The 20,147-nt window shown below is 38.1% G+C and overlaps 1 protein-coding gene across 18 annotated transcripts in view; it reads left to right on the top strand.

Moving 5' to 3' along the window:
• Nucleotides 1-20,147, top strand: part of SYNE1 (spectrin repeat containing nuclear envelope protein 1) — a 311,711-nt gene that overhangs the window by 271,901 nt on the left and 19,663 nt on the right. For 12 of the 18 annotated variants that reach the window (XM_013178233.3, XM_048076956.2, XM_066994198.1 and 9 more), the window contains 13 exons: nucleotides 1,939-2,126; nucleotides 3,947-4,097; nucleotides 7,805-7,987; nucleotides 8,413-8,550; nucleotides 9,305-9,496; nucleotides 10,304-10,637; nucleotides 11,481-11,549; nucleotides 13,567-13,709; nucleotides 14,604-14,730; nucleotides 15,990-16,201; nucleotides 17,711-17,911; nucleotides 18,271-18,399; nucleotides 19,672-19,884. In XM_013178233.3, coding sequence (XP_013033687.3) covers nucleotides 1,939-2,126; nucleotides 3,947-4,097; nucleotides 7,805-7,987; nucleotides 8,413-8,550; nucleotides 9,305-9,496; nucleotides 10,304-10,637; nucleotides 11,481-11,549; nucleotides 13,567-13,709; nucleotides 14,604-14,730; nucleotides 15,990-16,201; nucleotides 17,711-17,911; nucleotides 18,271-18,399; nucleotides 19,672-19,884 — 2,280 coding nt within the window. Of the gene's footprint in view, nucleotides 1-1,938; nucleotides 2,127-3,946; nucleotides 4,098-7,804; nucleotides 7,988-8,412; nucleotides 8,551-9,304; nucleotides 9,497-10,303; nucleotides 10,638-11,480; nucleotides 11,550-13,566; nucleotides 13,710-14,603; nucleotides 14,731-15,989; nucleotides 16,202-17,710; nucleotides 17,912-18,270; nucleotides 18,400-19,671; nucleotides 19,885-20,147 lie in introns of those variants that run through there. The other 6 variants (XM_013178234.3, XM_048076959.2, XM_048076958.2 and 3 more) reach the window with 3 other exon arrangements.

The following is a 20,147-nucleotide window of genomic DNA, read 5'->3' as shown; positions in this document are numbered from 1 at the left end:
TACCTCGCTCGCTACAGCCTCCTTTAAGGTACCTATAGAGAGCGATAAGGTCGCCCCTGAGCCTTCTCTTCTCCAGGCTGAACAATCCCAGCTCCCTCAGCCGCTCCTCACAAGACTTGTTCTCCGGACCCCTCACCAGCTTCATTGCCCTTCTCTGGACTCGCTCGAGCACCTCCATGTCCTTCTTGTAGCGAGGGGCCCAGAACTGAACACAGTACTCAAGGTGCGGCCTCACCAGAGCCGAGTAAAGGGGGACAATCAATTCCCTAGCCCTGCTGGCCACACTGTTTCTTATACAAGCCAGGATGCTGTTGGCCTTCTTGGCCACCTGAGCACACCACTGGCTCATATTCAGCTGACTATCAACCAATACTCCCAGGTCCTTCTCTGCAAGGCAGCTTTCTAACCACTCACTTTACCTCTACTTAGCCTCAAGTTACCGTGTTCTTGTTCTCCTACTGTGTTCATCTCTTGGGGCCCCCAGCACAAGAAGGACCTATTAGAACAATTCCAGAGGAGGGACACAAAGATGATCAGAGGGCTGGAGCACCTCTTCTATGATGACAGGCTGAGGGAGTTGGAGTTGTTCAGCCTGGAGAAGAAAAGGCTCCAGGGAGGTTCTTCCAAAGCAGGTCTACAGGAAAACTCGAGAGGGACTTTTTGGCAGGGAGTGTAGCGATAGGACAAGGAGTAATGATTTTAAACTGAAATAGGGTAGATTTAGATTAGACATTAGGAGGAAGGGTTGGTGAGGCACTGGAACAGGTTGCCCAGAGAAGCTATATGCGCCCCATCCCTGGAAGCATTCAAGGCCAGATTGGATGGGGCTTTGAGAAACCTGGTCTAGTGGAAGGTGTCCCTGCCCGTGGCAGGGGGGTTGAAACTAGATGATCTTTAAGGCCCTTTCCAACCCAAACCATTCTATCATTCTATGATTCTATAAATAAAATTCCACATCTCTTATATTAACAGTTATTTTGTTCACCTGAACCAGAAGTGAATGTGGTATTCTAGATGCAATCTATCACTTTATGGTATAGTCATGTTAACACTTCTCTGTTACTCTTGGGATTATGTTGCCTTGACCTTGGTCCATCCTGACTTTTCCATCTAATATTCTGATGGTTCATTTCAAATTTAAGCAAAAGTCAGGGAGGGTTTATTTTTCTTGCACTTATCTAACAGAAATAGCCAATTACTTTTGTGGCTTGTCTCAACTTGAACCAGTAGTTCAAAACTGTAGCTGAAAATATGCTTCAAGAACCAGCATTATCACCAGTGGAGAAAAAGACATTACAACCAAGAAACCAACAGGAGAAATAATACTGATCACATATAACAAGTGCTAAGACCACATAAGTGCATTTTCTTTAGCTGTCCTAAATACTCCTTTCCAATTCCAATTAAAATGCTATATGTTTTGAAAGTTGAAGGAATAAACTTCTACTAAATATGCAGTTTGACATGTGCTGCTGCCAATCTCCATGTCAGACATGCCACTATGCAGCTACCTTGCCTGGGGAAGAGTAGACTCATGAAGGGCCCCTCCAGTAGATAACAGTTTTTCCTGGCACACTTCTCTTACTAACTTCTGCTTTACACTTTCTATGATAATGGAGAAGGGATGGGAATGTCATTGGTGTTGTTGATTAAATGTAGCTGAAAGATATTCATCTGAGCATGCAGAGCTCTGGCAGTTTGTCCCATAGCTCCTGAGAGAGCTCGTCATGCTGCCAGGTTCTCCTAGCTTCGCTGATAACATTGCATCAATATTTGTGCTGTCACAAGCACAGTATCTATCTTAATAGATTGCTTTTTTCCTGTTTGCAATTGTTTGTTTGTTTGTTTTTGTTATTTTTTGATTAAGTAGAACAGAAATGCATCTGTATTTACGCATGTTTTGTCATTTCTCTTAAGAATTAATTTCTTCATCTACAGGAACTTCAGAGGGACATAGAGAAACACAGCACTGGAGTAGCATCTGTTCTCAATTTGTGTGAAGTGCTTCTTCATGACTGTGATGCCTGTGCCACAGAAACAGAGTGTGACTCTATCCAGCAGGCTACACGCAATCTGGACAGAAGGTGGAGGAACATTTGTGCAATGTCAATGGAAAGGCGACTTAAGTAAGTCTAAAATGTCTACAAATGAGTATTTCCTTCCACAAGCACAACTACAGGATGGGATATATATGATAGGTTTGCAGTATTGAAGGAAAGGGTCTTGTGGGAGTGTGGCCATGGGTGTCGACAAGCCCCATAGTTGGTGATAACATCGGACTCTTAACGATGAGGCCATAAGGAATGCAAAGAGTTTAGAGGGAGCAAAGAAGGGTGATTCAGGAGACACCTTGTTGTCTCGGGTTGCTAGTTCTCCAGCCGTTAAGGCATGGAAGTTGCTGGGTGTTTGCTGTTGCCAGGCAAAGTCGCTGACCAACGAATAGATAGTGGAAAAGTACTGCTGTGGGGTGATTGATATAAGAAGGGAGTCTGTCCTCAGTAAGGATAGATGAAGTTATGCCCTCAATAAGGGAGAGTTGAAGTTATGTCATCAATAAAGTAGTAGCAGTTATTGATCCTCTTTCAACCCTGGTGTTCGTGTGGTCCTTTACGCCACAAAGTCTGGGGGTCAGAAAAGGATCATACACTGAATAAAAGCCAATAGTTATCATGATACTGGGAAAAAAAAAAAAAAAAAAAAAAAAAAAAAAGAAAATGGTTGCATGATTATGGGTCTTTATATAAAGTACACAAGTCAATTACCAAATTTTGCTCACATGAGGCCTTTGATGGAATATGTTTGATTTTCCATGCTTTATGGAAGCAATGAGAAATAAACTAGAGAAAGTATGGATGACTTCAGTGACTCCAAGAGGTTTAGAAAACATGACCTAAAAGGGAGAGTTGCAATAATTAGGCTTACCCTAATGATGTTTGTCCTGCTTCATATCCATAGATTGCTATCTCTAAGTAATTTTCTACTGTTTCCATGGTAATGTATGCTATTAATACATTTGTAATAGTAAATTAGCTGAGCTATCAGTATTTAGGATTGTTATTGTGCTAGAAAGTTATTCATTTTAAAAAGGAAAAAAAAATCAGGTGTTGAAACTCAAGTTCAACAACATATCATCAAAGTGTAAATTTTGCCTCAGAGTATTGCATGGATCAGGCTTCTTTCAGACCTGCATATCTAAGATTTGGGGAAAATGTCTTCTGTATGCAAAAGCACACAAAGTTCTGTTGTAATATAAGCTGTCCCCACCCCAAAAAAAAAGATCATCTTGGGATTTTACAGTCTCAATATTAAGACAATTTGATTTCAGGGTCAAGAGTCAACCACTCCTTTCACATATTTAATTGAGATCAAATAGTCTATCTGAAAAGTTGAAATAATTTTTAATTTTTTTTATTAAAAAAAAAAAGTTGTTACCATGTATACTGAGAGAGAACATTTTACCACTTGTTGAATGCCAAAAAAAGAAAAAAAAAAAAAGTTGTGTCCTTTTGCCATGCAGGATAATGACTGAGAACTTTAAAACAACTCAAGCATTCTGTAAAAAAAAAAAAAAAAGTTCTGCAGTTGAAGTTACTGTGGAATTTCTAATCTCTGAAATACTGGTTTAGGTACCTAGATTAGACTGTATATCTGAAGTTATTTAGCATGTGCTATGATTTTTACAGCTCCTATTGCATGTTTATAGTGTTCTTTTTATAGCGGTTCCAAAATTAGATGTAGTAAAAAAAAACTCATCATCTTATTCCAGCTCAGTCTGGAATGAGTCAGTCTCCTCTGTTGTCTGTTTATCAACCTGCCTGTCTGAGTTAGATTAAGAGCCAGTTATTGTTTAGTGCAGTACTAGTTTGCTGTTGATGATTATTTAAAGTACTGAAGGTCAGCTGTTCTTCAGTCCCAGCATTCCTTAATTTTCCATTATCTATTGCAGAATTGAAGAGACGTGGCGGTTATGGCAAAAGTTTTTGGATGACTACTCAAGATTTGAAGATTGGCTAAAAACCTCTGAGAGGACAGCTGCTTTCCCAAGCTCCTCTGGCGTACTTTACACGGTTGCTAAGGAAGAACTGAAGAAATTTGAGGTGATTTATAATACTTGAAATTTAATATCTACTGATCACATTACAGCATCCAGCTGGTGTTCTTCCTTCCCATACACAAGTCACTCAGCAGACACTGTACTGACATAGCAGAGTTGATGATATTGCAACTGCCCTCTCTGGCATGTTTCTAGGAGGAAAAAACAGTGGAAGGTGGAAACTAAAAACGCTAATAAGTTAATCCAGCCTCACTTCATTTTTCTTCACCACAGTTAGAATTCTTGGCATTTTTCTTCTGCAGCTCTTTAATATGCTCAGTCACCAGGTGCTCCATAGCATTCATTAATCTCTCTTCAGTAAGTACCTCTTCAAATGAACGCTGTATGTCTTGGCTTTTGCTTTGATTTCATCCCTTTACTTCTTTCCATAACACTCTGATACCAGCCCTCTGAACTCTTGTATTGTTTTGTACAAAGTACTATGTCCTCATGTTAGATACTTATCCCTGAAATGCACATGCATGCAAGTATTGTTGTATGTTCACATGGTGTCCCCAGCAACTTAGAGGTCAAGTGTGTCCTTAAAAGTTGACAAGCTGTCACTTCAGTCAATGCTTAATGGCTTGTTACATAACCCTGTCATGTCTCCTACAAAGTGATGCTTTGTCTCATAATTGCAATGGGTTGTAAGCCTGTATGCAAAGCACACATAGTCCATGTGGCTAATCACGGTAAAAGTCATAGAATCAGAGAACCACAGAATTGCTGGGATTGAAAGGGGCCTTAAAGATCATCTAGTTCCAACCCCCCTTTCATGGGCAGGGACACCTCCCACTAGACCAGGTTGCTCAAAGCCCAATCCGACCTGCCCTTGAATGTTTCTAGTGATAGGGCATCCACAACTTCTCTGGGCAACCTGTTGCACCTTCTGGGTAAAAGATTTCTTCCTAACGTCTAATCTAAATTTCCTCTCTTTTACCTTAAAGCCATTACTCCCTGTCCTATCACCACACGCCCTGACAAAGAGTCACTCCCCAGCTTTTCTGTAGGCCCCTTTTAGGTTCTGTAAGGCCACTATTAGGTCTCCCTGAAGCCTTCTCTAGGCTAAACAACCTCTCTCAGTCTGTCTTCATAGGAGAGGTGCTCCATCCCTCTGATTGTCTTTTGCTTAGTTTTAGATTTGCAAAGAGAATATCAAGATGAGAGAGAAAAATGACTCTGAAGAAAGAGAGCAAATTATTTAGAGATTTCTGTAAACAAGCCAGGTGCTAGAAAGTATTTGCTCTGAGGAAGAAATGCTAATTTTACATGTCCAAGAGAAGTTAATACTTTCTAGTGTGGCATTTAATTCAGAAACATAAACTGTGAAGCACTGATTCAGGTTTTATTATTGACATTTGCATCTCTGAGTGTACTGGCCAGGTTCTGTTGTTATACACTGCCAGACTTCTTAATTAGGGTGAGGTAGGTTACCAGAGCATAATAATGCTTGCTTGCTGGACCCATGCACTCTGCCTCAGACTTTCTTTCCATTGTTTCTTTATTCAGTGATCATGTGTCTAAGTGTCTTGTTTAGCAAGTCACTCTATGAGAAACAGTACCAAAAATCTTAGCTGTCTGATTTTCACAGGTGACTTGACATTGCCCAAAACCTGTTTCATCAAACCCCCATTTTTAAGGTGACCTTCCCTCTCCTGCAGACGTGTGTGATTTTTACTGCAGGAACTAGCTGCAAAGTTTAGCTGTCTTTCTAGAAGCCTAGAAGCTTTCCCTGCAGTTGGGTTCTTTCTCCTTTCCCTTTTCCCTCTTCTTCCTGATTATGTAGTTTCTCAAACTACCAAAAAAAAAAAAAAAAAAAAAAAAAAGGAATAGAAAATATAAGAATTTGGTGTTCAAATTCAGTTGAATTCAGCAAATTCACTGTTAAGTCAGTATAAAGTCAGCCACCTATGCATACTAACTAAATTGATTTTCTGCTTTAACTGAGGTTTTTTTCTAATTTTATTTTCGCCTCCATATTAGATGAAGAATAATAATAAAAGTAAATAAATAATAAAAATAGTAATTAAAAAAAGTGTAAGACCATGTAAGAACATTTCATTTCCTGATCGTGGAGGTCAGAGATGACTGTCACGGAATTCACAATACAAATTCACACTGCATCCTCCTCAATAGCTTACAGAGAAATGAAGAGAGGTTACAGGGAAGAAGGCAACAGATGTATTCTTGTGTAGCTGAACTGGAAGAATGTAAAAACAAATATACAGCTGTTCTTTTGCTGGACAAGTCTTGGTAACAGGTGAAACAACAACTGCACATTTGTAGATTTCATAATTCTAGTAAATATAGTCATAATTGTGCCTCTTGCATGAGAATCACTTCCCTTTTTCTCCTTGTGTGATTTTAAGTGAATTCAGTTTTGTTGAGTATTTCACTCCAGTTACAAGCCCATTTGCTGCTTGTTGGTTGTCCCCTACTCAATTTAACAGTGATTTAAACAAAGGAATAGTTGTATTGAGAGGACTCTACACACTTTTATCATTTTTTCTTTTTTTGGACCAGCTTCTTTACTTCTGTCTCTGGTCTTATGGTAAAAGAGTGCTTATTTCACTTTTAGCTTTAGTACAGTATGAAGAGTATATATCGTTAATGAAGAAATCTTGTGTTACCTGATATTAATGAAAAATTATATACTGAAGTGTTTTTATCCGTCACGCTTCTCTGGTTCTGAATAAGGATGTTGTCTTGTTTTGGGAGAGATTGTTTATTTGCTTTGTGAGCAATAGTGGAGAGCAAGTTTGCAGAACTACAATTGGAGCAAAAAAATGTTCACCTTTGCCCTTCTTTTATTCAAAAGAGAGATGGTAAAGTAGTCAATTTTAAGGCTTCTTTTGTTTGATTTTCTGTTTGTGAAAATAGAGGTAAGTGGAATTTTGAAAAACAATTCATAAATAATTTTTGATTGGAAAAAAACAATCAACTCCTTACACAGTGCTTCCTCTAACTTGCTTTGTGATTGCTAGTCACACTGTGAAACTGATGGGCTAAATCATCTACTTTTCCACTACCCAACTGGGTGACTGAGTCTTTAGTAACAGTAGAGGAAGCACTGAAAGTGTGTGACACAGACACTTGTCCAGGCATATGTTGGTATGGATGTTCATAAAATTTTCTTTCCGTGAAAATTTTAAGACAAAACTGACTTGAATACCAATATACTGAGGTTAAAGAGGTTATTCCTTCAGTACCATTTTTTGCTATTTTTGGTAAAACTCAGATTAAGCAGTTTCTTAAAACTTAAATATTTGCACTTCAGCAAATGTAGTTTGTGTAAGGAAATCCAATGAAGCCACAGGAATCTTGGCTTACTTTTCCATTAAATAAAAAAAAAAAAAATCATATTCATTGTTTGTGTTCCTGCTCTTCAATACAAAGGCATAAGAGCAAGTAGAGGACACTATCTTATTTTTTTGGGGGTGTGATTTTTATCATTGTAACAGGTATTCTTCTTTCAATTTGTCACTCAGTAAACTATGTCAGCCTTGTAAACTTTTTTCTTTTTCTTGTTCATTTTAATCAGAAGAGCATATCTCAATGTCTGCATCTACACTGAAATTTATTTAACCCCAAAAGATCAGCTATCATGGGTTTTAGTGTAGAAGCAGGGTCAAAGTAAAAGGAGAGGCTATATACATATTGTGATTTAAATAATGAAAAATCTGATGGTGTCTTTTATTCACACTGCTTTAGGCCTTCCAGAGACAGGTGCATGAAAGTCTGACTCAGCTGGAACTGATTAACAAGCAATATCGTCGCCTGGCCCGGGAAAACCGTACTGATTCTAACTGCAGCCTCAAGCAGATGGTCCATGAGGGAAACCAGAGATGGGACAACTTACAAAAACGAGTTACCTCCATCCTGCGCAGGCTAAAAGTATTTTTCCCTGTTTAAGACTTTGGCTTTCCCTACTGTACTTGTGAATTAAGGGTACTCCAGAACCTTCCAGTTTAATACATTTTAAGTGTTTTTGAGGGTTTTTCTACCCTTGGAAGAGAAAGGGAGCTTAGAAGTTCACTTTGAGGTAACCAAAGCATGAAATCTATAGACAAATGCTTGGTGACCTTGAATACCACCTCCTCCTTAGAAGATAACTTTTGTATGTCTGCTAATTGCAACTGAAGGTGATGTTACTGAAGAAGGAACCCTAGAAATCATGTAGGAAATGAAAGAAGAAAGTGTACTGAATTTGGATTAGGTTTGAAGGGCATGAAAGCTCTTTCTGTGGAGAATGCTGTTGCTGATTTTTGGGAGGTTGTTTGGTCATTTCATGCCACTCTGTTTTCCACTCCACTTCCCAGCATTTTATTGGCCAGCGTGAGGAGTTTGAGACAGCACGTGATAGCATCCTGGTTTGGCTAACAGAGATGGACCTGCAGCTGACCAACATAGAGCATTTCTCAGAGTGTGATGTCCAAGCAAAGATAAAGCAACTTAAGGTAAAGAATAAGTAAATGGAGAGAGGGTGAGGGAAGAGTGAAGGGATAAAAACAGTCTTGGGTCATCAGAAGGTGGGAGTGGGGGGGGAGGCAGCTAGGGGAGAATTTAAGAAACATTAAGCCAAAGTGCATCCTGATACAGTCCCTTAATTGCAGGCTGAAATTCAGCCTCAGAAGTTTTGGTATATGTCATGTTTCAATACGTACTTTTCTGCTAGAGTGAAAGAACTTTGGGCAGTGATAAATTTTCAGAAAAACAAGTGATAGTCTCTGTTCCCTAATTAAAGGAAGAAATGTAGATTAAAAATAATGTCAGGTCTCCAGTACCTCTGACACCTAACAATTACTACATTTTCCAACCATTTCTGCATCCAATTAATACATTATGTGGTGAGAAAAATGTCAAATGGAAATCACATTATGCTATCCAAAATTCCAGTAGGTTAGCTTTAGCATCTGTGTCCATTCTAGACGTTTGGTCATGGGCATGGCTTGTTTAGAGAAGAGCTTTCTTTCCAAATACAACAAGAGAGGAATGAAATGGTAAACCATGAAGTATCACTGTTTTTGACAAGAAAGACTGTGGAATGCTAAATTTAATTTCTCATTGTTGTTCATACCAGAATATTTATAATCATTCCATTTTGTTACCCGCACCGTTCTTACTGAAAAAATCTAAGACTTGTATCCTTAACAACTTAGGTTGTTTTAATGAAGATTTCATTGGTAAAGTATGGGCTTTGCTTTTATAAAGGCTTTCCAGCAAGAAATTTCCCTGAACAACAACAAAATTGAGCAGATAATTGTGCAGGGAGAGCAACTCATTGAGAAATGTGAGCCAATGGATGCAGCTGTCATTGAAGAAGAATTAGACGAGCTGCGTCGTTACTGTCAAGAGGTCTTTGGACGTGTGGAACGTTATCACAAGAAACTGATCCGTCTTCCTGTGTGTATACTTACATATGTATTTGCTTTATTGCCATTTAACAAATGTGAGAATGAGGAGACAGAAAGATGTTGAAATGAACTAACATTTCCAACTTTCAAAAAAAAAAATCCTGTGGTTTTAATTTTGTTACAACTCTGACTATCTGCCTCCCTTCATTGCATGCTATTTATGTCCTGTTCAGAGAGCAAACTTAACAGATCTGGATTTTTTTGTAAAGCATCATGAAAATCCATGCAAACTTGAGATTTATAAAGCTTTGCTAATGGGGGAACATCTCTATTGTTTTGTTTTCAAAACAATAATAGAGTGATTCTCCCCAAGCAGAACAGATAGAAATTTGTCTCCAGAACTGAACAAACAGCTGAAGAAGTGAGAGCAAAATGACTTTTGGTAGCTCAAGTCCCACAAAAGGGAAGGAACAAAACCCATTTTTTCCAAAAAAAGAAAGAATATAACAGGAGCACTGGTTACAATAAAGGTCACTTAACATTTGACTCCAGAGTTTTCTTTAACTTGATGTCTGCATTACACTGGCATCAGTAGAAAGTCTGGAGCCATTTGCTTAGTGTGATAGTGTGGTGCCTTACATAATTAAAATGACCTTACATTATGAAATTTCTTGTTGTTCTCTTTTTTAGTGGACCTTTAAATAATGAAGGGGAAGTGCAAAAGCAAGCAAAATGTAAACCCCCTCATTTGACTATTACCTAATGCTACTTTATGCTTTATATTTATGCTGCCCAGGTTGACCTTACAGTGCTTTTGCATGTTGCATTGATCGATCCGTTTGCATTATTTTTCTAGCTGACAGATGATGAACATGACCTCTCTGACAGAGAGGTGGATCTGGATGAATCAGCAGAACTCTCTGATATACACTGGCACGACAAATCTGCAGACAGCATTCTCTCCCCACATCCTTCTTCCAACCTTTCACTGCCCCTTTCACAGCCAGTGAGAAGTGAGCGATCAGGTCGGGACACCCCTGCAAGCGTGGACTCCATCCCCCTGGAGTGGGATCATGACTATGACCTTAGCAGAGACCTGGAGACCGCTGGTTCACAGGAAGTGCACTCTGAGGAAGAAGATGGAGAACAAGAGAAAGACTTCTACCTGAGAGGAGCAGCAAGTATAGCAGGTATGGTAGCAAATTGTGTGTCCTGTTCTCTCAGTAAGAAGAAGCAAATGTTACATGTGTGACTGCTTGGCTAAGATACTCATGGAAAAGTATTTTAAATAGCCCCTGAAGATCTTAAATAGCTTTCTGCAAGTGATCCCAACGGCCTTCTGGCCTTAGATGCAGTGCTGGAAATTCCTGGATGACTACAGCCTTGGAAAATCACAAAGGTTTGTATGATATGACAGAGAATTGGCTATCTCTGTGCCTGCAGCTTGCCAGATGGGATATGTCATCTGTAAGAACTATGCGTCATAACTTATTCTGACTAGAGGATATGCTGGATATGGCAAGAGGCGCAGAACATACCGATGAAGAAATGCTGGGGGAGAGATCAACAACCCAAATCATAAAGTGCTTAAGTAAATCTTATTTAAATCTTAAAGTCCATATCCAGGCAAGACTCCAACAACCGTGAGTTCAGACTGAGGTGGCATCTCAGGTCTTGCTTTCCAGCAAAGCTGGAAATCCTTCCTAAGTTTGTATAGTTTGTGCAATAAATCTTAATAAGTGAAAGTTACCGAATGCAGACAATTGTGCAGGAAGACTTACTGGTATATTACACTCTGATCTTGTGGCTGTCTTTTGCTTTCCAGGTCATTGCTCTGAAAAGAGTCAGGTTTCCCTGGATATTAAGAGACTTTTTAGCAGGATCCTTACTTTTGTCTTCATCATTTTTCCTTCTCCAGAAAGGATGTTTGCTATTGGAACTGTTTCTGTACTTCATCCCATGGAAAAGACTCCTGTTATGAGGAGACAGCCATTGCTGAGCTGTCAGTTTAAACTGTGCTTTTATTTTTTCAGATGTAGAGATCCCTGAAACTCTTGACACCTATGTAACACTTACAGAAAACGCACTCAAAAATATCTCTGATAGGCACTGAAAAATTCTAAGCATAGCCAGATGCAAATACTACAGTGCACAAGCAAAGCATCTTCCTCTTCTCTATGTCTTGGCATCTGTTATACTTTTCACAACTTACAAATATTTCTTCTGTGGCAGCATTGGCATATTAATGTAGAAATACCTGCTTTACTGCTGTGATTAAAGGTATTACTGGGTGCATGGATGAAACAATGAAGTTTGAAGTATTGGCCCTCTCACCTTCTCTAATCACAAAGCTGATTAGACGAAGCTGATCAGTAGTTTATTCACATTGGTATTTGTTCTTTGAAGTCCCACAACAGGACTCAATGCTCTATGTCTCTCAGAGAAGAGTGATTTCTACAAAGATTAGAGCACAAGGAAAAGATATAGAGCAACACTTAAAGGTTCAGTTTTGCACTTTTTTTTTTTTTAACACCACAGCTTGAATTATTATTTAGCTATAAAGTTTTAGGTTAGTTCTTATTTCATGTGATTATGATGCTAAGGTGACGGACATACTGTCATCCAACGTCTTTGTTTTAGTCTTTTATATTGGAAGGTAGATTTTTTTCAGTTTGCATTTTTGCACAAGATTAAGCATACTGTTTCACTTGTTAGATCTCAAAGAGATTAGATGCACTTGCAAATACCTTCTCTCATGATCTCACAGTTTTACTCTTGTGAAATAATGCAATATTGCAAATATGAAATATCAAACATTTTAAAATCTTTGAATTTGTTACCTCAGGTTCACTGTCTGGTTTAATTTTTTTCCCCAGTTTAGTCAAATAATACCGTGAGTTAATCATGATTAAGAATATAGATAGTATTATGTATAGAAAAATGTATAGTTTCATGACCCATGAAAATTTTGAAAGTAGTGAGAGAAAATTTTGAGCAACTTGTTCTGTCTATTTGGTGGGATGGCATTTTGTATGAAAAGAAGTTTAACCATCTCAGAGTCCCCATTTTCTGTAATTAGCTGGACAGAAGGCTTACTTTATCTATGCAAGTTTTCAAACTTGTTTTTTATAAACAAATTCAGGCCGTCTTTGTAAAAAAATGGAAATCAGGCACAGTCATAGAATATGGATAAGAGGAGAGGAATCTCATGCAGTCCTCTAGGCTGCAGACTACTTCTGACCAGAATTGGCTGTATCTGATTCATATCACAGAATTCACTTGACCTCTATAAGGAAAATGTACTTGCTTCAAAAACAATATGAGTTCCAAATGGCTTGGTAGAATAATACCATTTTTAAACTGTGTTAAACATTATTTTTGTCAAATATTTGAATGGAAAAACACTATAAATTTTGCTGCTTAGTGTGGTTGCTTTAGTCAGGTGTGGGCTATTCACTGTGGCACTTCAGAACATCCAGTCTTCTTTGGATTTTGAGAACATAATTACAACAATATCACTTATCATTTATATACCACTTTTGATCTTCAAAATTGAATATAAATAGAATCCATTCATGTAGCTCAAAATTCTACTATTTTTAGTGCAGAAAATTAATACAAAGAGAAACAAGAAGAAATCAAATTTTAATGCAGACTTTGAAACAGGAGCTTGTGATACAAGGTTTTATCTGGGAGTGTTTGAACATGAAAAGGAGCCATGCTGTCTCCAAAGTCAGTGAGGCTAGAACATGTTTTGGTAAGATCTTTGCGCTTCACACTGGTGAGAGATTCTCTGAGGGAAAAAGTCCTTTCAGAATAGTTAGCAAGCCTGCTTGAAACTGTGAAGTTTTTGATCATATTCTTATGGAAATTATGTTCATTTGTACAGTGGTAGAAATATATATATTTATATATATAAATATTGCTAACATGCTCTAATGTGACTAGTTATTAGTTTGCTTTGACGTGTACTACTCATACAGATGCAGTCATGTTTCTTCTTTACTGTGTAATCTAGCTAGTATTCCTGATACTTACTCTGCCTGGGCAAAATGTAGATAGAAGTTCTGGAAAATTTGTGTGGCAGTCACTTTTTTGTTTGTTTGTTTTTTGATACAGGAGAATCTAGTGCGCTAGAAACACATATCCTACAGCTGGACAAGGCCTTAGATACCAGTCGTTTCCAAATACAGCAAACAGAAAACATCATCCGCAGCAAAACACCTACAGGACCAGAGCTGGATTCCAGTTACAAGGGATATGTGCGTGTGCTTGATTCTCATTATGTGCTGACATTACTAAAAATCACTGTTCTTAGTCATGGTGGTGTATTTTGGAACAAAAGTCAAATAAGCACTCCAAGCTTAGGTTTACTTGAAAGAAATCACGCTGTATTTTGAAAGAAATACAGCTTTTTCAACAACTGCTTCTCAGGCTTACTCACTCACATGGTTACTTACCCTTAATCACATGCTTTGTTGTTTACATTATTAGTGTTTTTACAATAGTATAAGTTTACAGAAACATCACTCTAGGGAGTTTATTTTCCTATTATATTTCTGTAGATGTCCAAAAGTAATTTCTCACACGTGTCTTTATCCATCTGATGTTGATATCTTTGTTTAAAATTCCTCTGCTTTTAAGAGCAAGTTTTAAAGCTTGATGCATAATATTCATTTTGCTGATGAATTGTAAACATGCATCATGTAAGCAAAGTTGCATATGTGGAATCCATGACTGAAAAGCTTTCTCAGAGAGGTTTTCTGTAAGAAAAATATCTCCGTAAGTTTTTCAGACCATTTTATTACTGACAGAATTGAAAATTTAGGTGCTTGGATATATAGTAATATTTCCATACTGTTGCTTCTTTTCTTAATCACATTTTTTAGTGTCTAAACATTTAGAATAGATGTCACCTGAAGTTCTCCAGCAAGATATGGCACAGAGGCACAGAGATATTTTTATTTCATCTGAATTTAAGTCTTTATTGTTTCCATATAGATGTCTTTGATAGTGTCAGGACAAATTGTCAAAGGAATAGAATTTTACCCTCACACTTGGACCTACCTGCAGAAAATTTTGGAAGTTGCATTTTCCCTACAACTAGTCTTGTATAGTGCACATTGAGATGGGTATTTCTTTGTTTGTTAACACAGATGAAGCTACTAGGTGAGTGCAGTGGAAGCATAGACTCAGTAAAAAGACTTGGATGCAAACTGAAGGAGGAAGAGGAAAAATTATCTGGACTTATTAACCTGAACAGTACTGAAACCCAAACAGCTGGTAAGTAATATTCAGTATTTTGATGGAAATCAATTATGAAAAGTAGCAAACATATGCAATGTTTTTCTGAATGAGCAGTTGGTGTTATTTACTGACATAGATATTTACATAATTGTGTCTGTTACCATGTTCTGTTTAACATCTCTCACAATTAAGTAGGAATAGTAAGTATTCCTTGTATATGTCATATGAAGACTTTAAGCATACAAGTGCATTTTAAGAACCCCTTCATATCATGAGACATAACTGTAAACCTTTGAGAAAGTCCCTGTAGATGCAGTGCATTTTATTAAATGTTTTCTTTTGAAAAATGATTGCTTATTTTGCCCTACAAAACATGTAAATCAGCATTCATTTCTTCTAATTTCTTCTAATTTCTTCTACTTTTAGAATTAGAATTCTACTTTTTACAATTAGAATTCTACTTTTAGAATTAGAATTTCTTCTAATTTCTTCTACTTTTCACTTTTTCTTATATTAGCTGTCTACAATATAGAAATATATATTCACCTGGTAGAAGTATTCACCTGAGTAATTTTAAGCATCAGCTGTAGAGCAGAATGTGTTGATTTTAAAAGCATGAAGATGTTCCAGAGTCTGTAAAGGCAAGGTCTCCATTCTCAGCCTGGCAATACATGCTACCTATGTAGTTTATTTTATTTGTAATTAATATATATATTTTTTTAATTTTAAGTTGATGGGATGATACAACTTGTCCTTCTCTAAGACGTAGCATTTCAAGTAAACTAAGAAGAAACAGCCCCTAATTTATTTCTTTTTAACAGAGATACTTATCCAATGCAACGTCAGTAGCTTTAGCTAATGTGGTGATGGGGGAATATTAAATAGTGAGAGGTACAAATACTTCTGAAAATAATGATAAATACGTGGCTAGTTAGACATATTCAGATTCTCTCCTGTTAGTATTTATTCTGATTTAAAATGTGTTTATACCAGCATAACCTGTTCAGAAACATGTATCAACTTAGTTCCGTAAAGCCAAGAGGAGTCTGACATTAGAGAGAGGTAACATTTTTTGATGCCTGGTTGCTCATCCAGATTTTTCATTCTTTCTCTCCAATGTAATGTTTTTTCAACCTAACTTAGTTTTCAGCATGGTGCTTAAGGGGTTAGGGTTTTTACAGATTTTAAGGGGCATCTTTTGTACTGTGCAGGATTCAACTGACACAAATGCATGTGTGGCAAATGTTTGGGGTGTTTTTTTGTTCTTTTTCTGAACTTGGTGTTTATCATTCCAGGTGTAATTGACCGATGGGAATTAATCCAGGCTCAAGCTCTAAGCAAGGAACTAAGGATGAAGCAGAACCTTCAGCAGTGGCAGCAGTTCAATTCTGACCTTAATAGCATTTGGGCTTGGTTGGGAGAAACTGAGGAAGAGCTGGAGAAGCTCCGCTGCCTTGATCTCAGTACTGACATACAAACCATAGAGCTTAGGATTAGAAAGCTGAAAGTGAGTTCTCTTTTCCATAATTTAGGTTGTAAACAGTCCTGAATGCAACATATATGTTAGAAAGGTCACTGATAGTTGCAGCTGGTTTGCTCCATTCTGTACATAGCTGATGATTGAAGTAAGTAACTTCAGTGTGATTTTATGAATCACCTTTTGGCAGAAAAATGTACTGTTGCCATTTACTATTTAATACAAATGAATTTTTGAAATAGTAATTCTGTGGCAATTCTGTAATTCCAGAATGCACAGATAATTGCTGTAGTTAGCTAAGCTGATGAAAGTTGAAAAAAGCCAAATGAAATAAAATCTCTTCTAGTAAAGCTGGTAACAAAATAACTATTTCAAAAGATACTCCTCTGGGACATATTACTTTGTGTGGAGGAAGAAGAGTGTCAAATGGGCTCTAGCCTAACTCACTGGGGTCACCCAGTACAGCAAAAAAATGGTGTCACTTTGCAACATTCCTATTTCTTCTGTTATCTCAGATGTATCAGGATCTGATCACTGCCTTTGTGATCTCTCCTGGATATTTTACAGTTATAAAGATCTGCAAATGTGGTGCTCCACAGCTTCACATTCGGTTATTAGCATCTTATAAGCTTGGGTACAAAAATGTGGGAGCCAATGTCAAAATGTTCTGTGATCCATGCTAGGAATGAGGTGGACAGACAGTAAAGATTGTTTCCGGCAGTGATCCATTTAAACCATATTAATGCTGATCTTCACTGCAATCCAAATATAGCTGTCATAAGTACTACAAAGGTCACTGTGACATGGGGCTTTTAAGTAAATGCTTTAAACGAGGTGGAAAAGGGGACATTTCATAAGAATCCTGTTCTTATCTCACCCACTCTTGGAAAGCTCATTACTGCCCTCCAAACCAAGAGAGGTGGGGTTTCTTTTGTGGCTTCCAATGTAAGCAGATCATTTTTTATAGTCCTGCTTCTATAAATTGGAGTAAGTTGTTTATACTCTTGTATGTTTTCTTTTCCTTCAGTAAAAGGTTTTATTTTAAAATATTGTTGACAGCCGTTTCCACTTGAAAACATGTTGGTTTGTTGTGTTTTTGTTGGGTTTTGTTTTTTTTGTTGTTGTTTATCATCAAAACTGAGAAGTGAGGGCAAAAGTTTTATTGTGAGCTACAGTACAATTGTCCTAAATTTTGTTGGACCCTCCCTGTCTTTAAAATATCTCAAGCATGAGCCAGATCTTTAAAATTCAACTATGATTTCAGCCTTTTAAGACTTTAAAAGTTTAAATAGCTTCTTCTAGTTTATGATCACAGTAAAATTTTAGTAGATGTTAAAGAGTGAACATTTGCAGAGTCACACAATGAGCATAGAAGTCTCATATGCAGAGCAAAGAAAGAGACATTAAGGTACATTGCAGTTGCTGAAGGCGAATCTTTACATCCTCATGGTGCCTTCTCTGCTTGATTTTTCTGAAAGTTGCGTATTTCACTTATTTCTCTTCTTTCTTCCACCTATCCCCCTTTCTCTTATCATCAAGGAGCTGCAGAAGGCAATTGATAACCGCAAAGCAATCATTTTATCCATCAATTTGTGCAGCTCAGAGTTCACTCAGTCCGACAGTGAAGAGAGTAAGAAGCTCCAAGAGCACCTGTCACAGATGAACATGAGCTGGAAGCACGTATGCACTATGATGGATGAATGGCGCTGCTCACTGCAAGATGCATTAATGCAGTGCCAGGTCTGTATTGTATTTATTTTAAATAGTCAGCAGCCAACATATCAACGTTATAAACCATATTGCTTTCTGGTGTGCTCATTATCCAGTCTGGAACTTGCCCATGTGAGCCAAAATACAACTTTGTTGAATTCTTTGTAAAGAAATTTCTGAAAAATACACATGAACTACCTGAAGCATGTATTTCTAGCCCAAGGTTTTCTAACTTTGTCATTTCTGGAATAGTATTCTCATACTCTGTTCTACACTTCCTTACATGTTATGTTATTTAACCCATAGGAGCTATCATAGGATCAATTAAAAACCTAAATTTGACAGGAATTTTCTGCTACATTATTAAAACCCGCACTCATCACTTGCAGGACTTCCATGAAATGAGCCATGGTTTGCTGCTCTGGTTAGAGAACATTGACAGAAGAAAAAATGAGATTATGCCCATCAATCCAAACCTGGACTCAGAAATTCTGCAGGATCATCACAGACTTCTGATGGTAGGGCTATAATCACTCTTTTCTCTCCCAAAGCACATCATCAGAAAAATAGCTAGTCAGATTTACCTTTCACTCGAGGATTAGCATTGTCTATTTTGAGCTAACACACAATGGTGGGACTAAGTTCTAACTGTGGGACTAAGCAGCTAACTTTACTTAGGAGAACACCACTCATTTCTGTCAATAGCAGAACTAGCAATTTAAAGACTCAGGCAACATCTAGGCTGCTGTATATTTTGCTGTCATTTGATGTTTAGTGTTTTGGAAGGTCTGTCCTCAGTGGGAACTTGCTGCAAACGTCAGGGGTGTTAAGCAGTCACAGAATGAACTGCAAGCTGGAGGGAAGGAATGCCATCCAGAGGGAGCTTGACAGCCTTGAGAGGTGGGCCTGTGTGAACCTCTTGAAGTCCCACAATGCCAAGTACAAGGTCCTGCATCTGAGCCAGGGCAATCCCAAGCACAGATACAGGCTGGGCAGCAAATGGATTGAGAGCAGTCCTGGTGAGAAGGACCTGGGTGTGTTGCTGGATGAGAAGCTCAACATGAGCCATCAATGTGTGCCTGCAGCCCAGAAAGCCAACTGTATGCTGGGCTGCATCAAAAGCAGTATGACCAGCAAGTTGAGGGAGGTGATTGTCCCCCTCTTCTCTGCTTTTGTGAGATCCCACATGGAGTACTGCGTTCAGCTCTGGGGCTCCCAACACAAGACAGATGAACATTATTAGACCAAGTCCAGAGGAGGGCCATGAAGATGATCAGAGAGCTGCAGCACCTCTTCTATGAAGACAGGTTGAGACAGCTGGGGTTGTTCAGCCTGGAGAAGAGAAGGCTCTGGGGAGACCTTACAGTGGCCTTGCAGTACCTAAAGGGGGCCTACAAGAAAGCTGGAGAGGGACTTTTTTCAAGGGCATGTAATGATAGGATAGGGGGCAGTGGCTTTAAACTGCAAGAGGGTAGATTTAGAGTAGATATTAGGAAGAAGTTCTTTACTCAGTGAGAGGTGAGGCAATGGAACAGGTTGCCCAGAGAAGCTGTGGATGCCCCATCCATGGAAGTGTTCAAGGCCAGGTTGGATGGGGCTTTGAGCAACCTGGTCAAGTGGAAGTCATCCCTGCTTCTCAGGACAGGACATTTTTATTCTTTCTCTTTTCTTTCCATTTCATTAATTCCAAATATCTGCTTTCATGACTTCAAGCTTTGTTCTTTTTTTTTTTTTTTCCCTTCAAAAATAACTTCCATTTAAAAAAAATCTGGTGCTTGCATTTGCAATAGCAAATCAGACGTGAACTGCTGGAGTCTCAGTTGAAAGTGGCATCACTGCAAGATATGTCCTGCCAATTGCTAGTCAATGCTGAAGGCAAGGACTGCCTTGAAGCTAAAGAAAAGGTGCATGTCATTGGAAACAGACTGAAGCTCCTCTTGAAAGAGGTTATACGTCACATAAAAGACCTAGAGAAAATTCTAGACATTTCAAGTAGTCAACTGGTAAGTCATGTTTTTCTATTCCTTCCTGTTTGTTGGGCACATTTCTCACTGTTTTGGTTCTTGATGGAACCAGCCTCTTCCTGTAATTAAAAGCAATTAAAAAGTACTATTTTTAAACTGTATTGACTTTGGTAGAAAATCCTTCACCTAAAGCAATTAAGTTTTGACTACGTGTTTGTTTTTCTTTTCCTTCAGGGTTAACAGAGAAAACATGTAATACCTTAATCTTAGAAAAATTGCTAAAAAAAACTTTTTATTATTAT

The sequence above is a fragment of the Anser cygnoides genome, chromosome 3 (assembly GCF_040182565.1).
Source record: "Anser cygnoides isolate HZ-2024a breed goose chromosome 3, Taihu_goose_T2T_genome, whole genome shotgun sequence".
In the NCBI taxonomy this organism is placed as follows: domain Eukaryota; kingdom Metazoa; phylum Chordata; class Aves; order Anseriformes; family Anatidae; genus Anser; species Anser cygnoides.
Note: the sequence above shows the minus strand (reverse complement) of the source record. Positions and strands in the feature narration are given on the sequence as shown.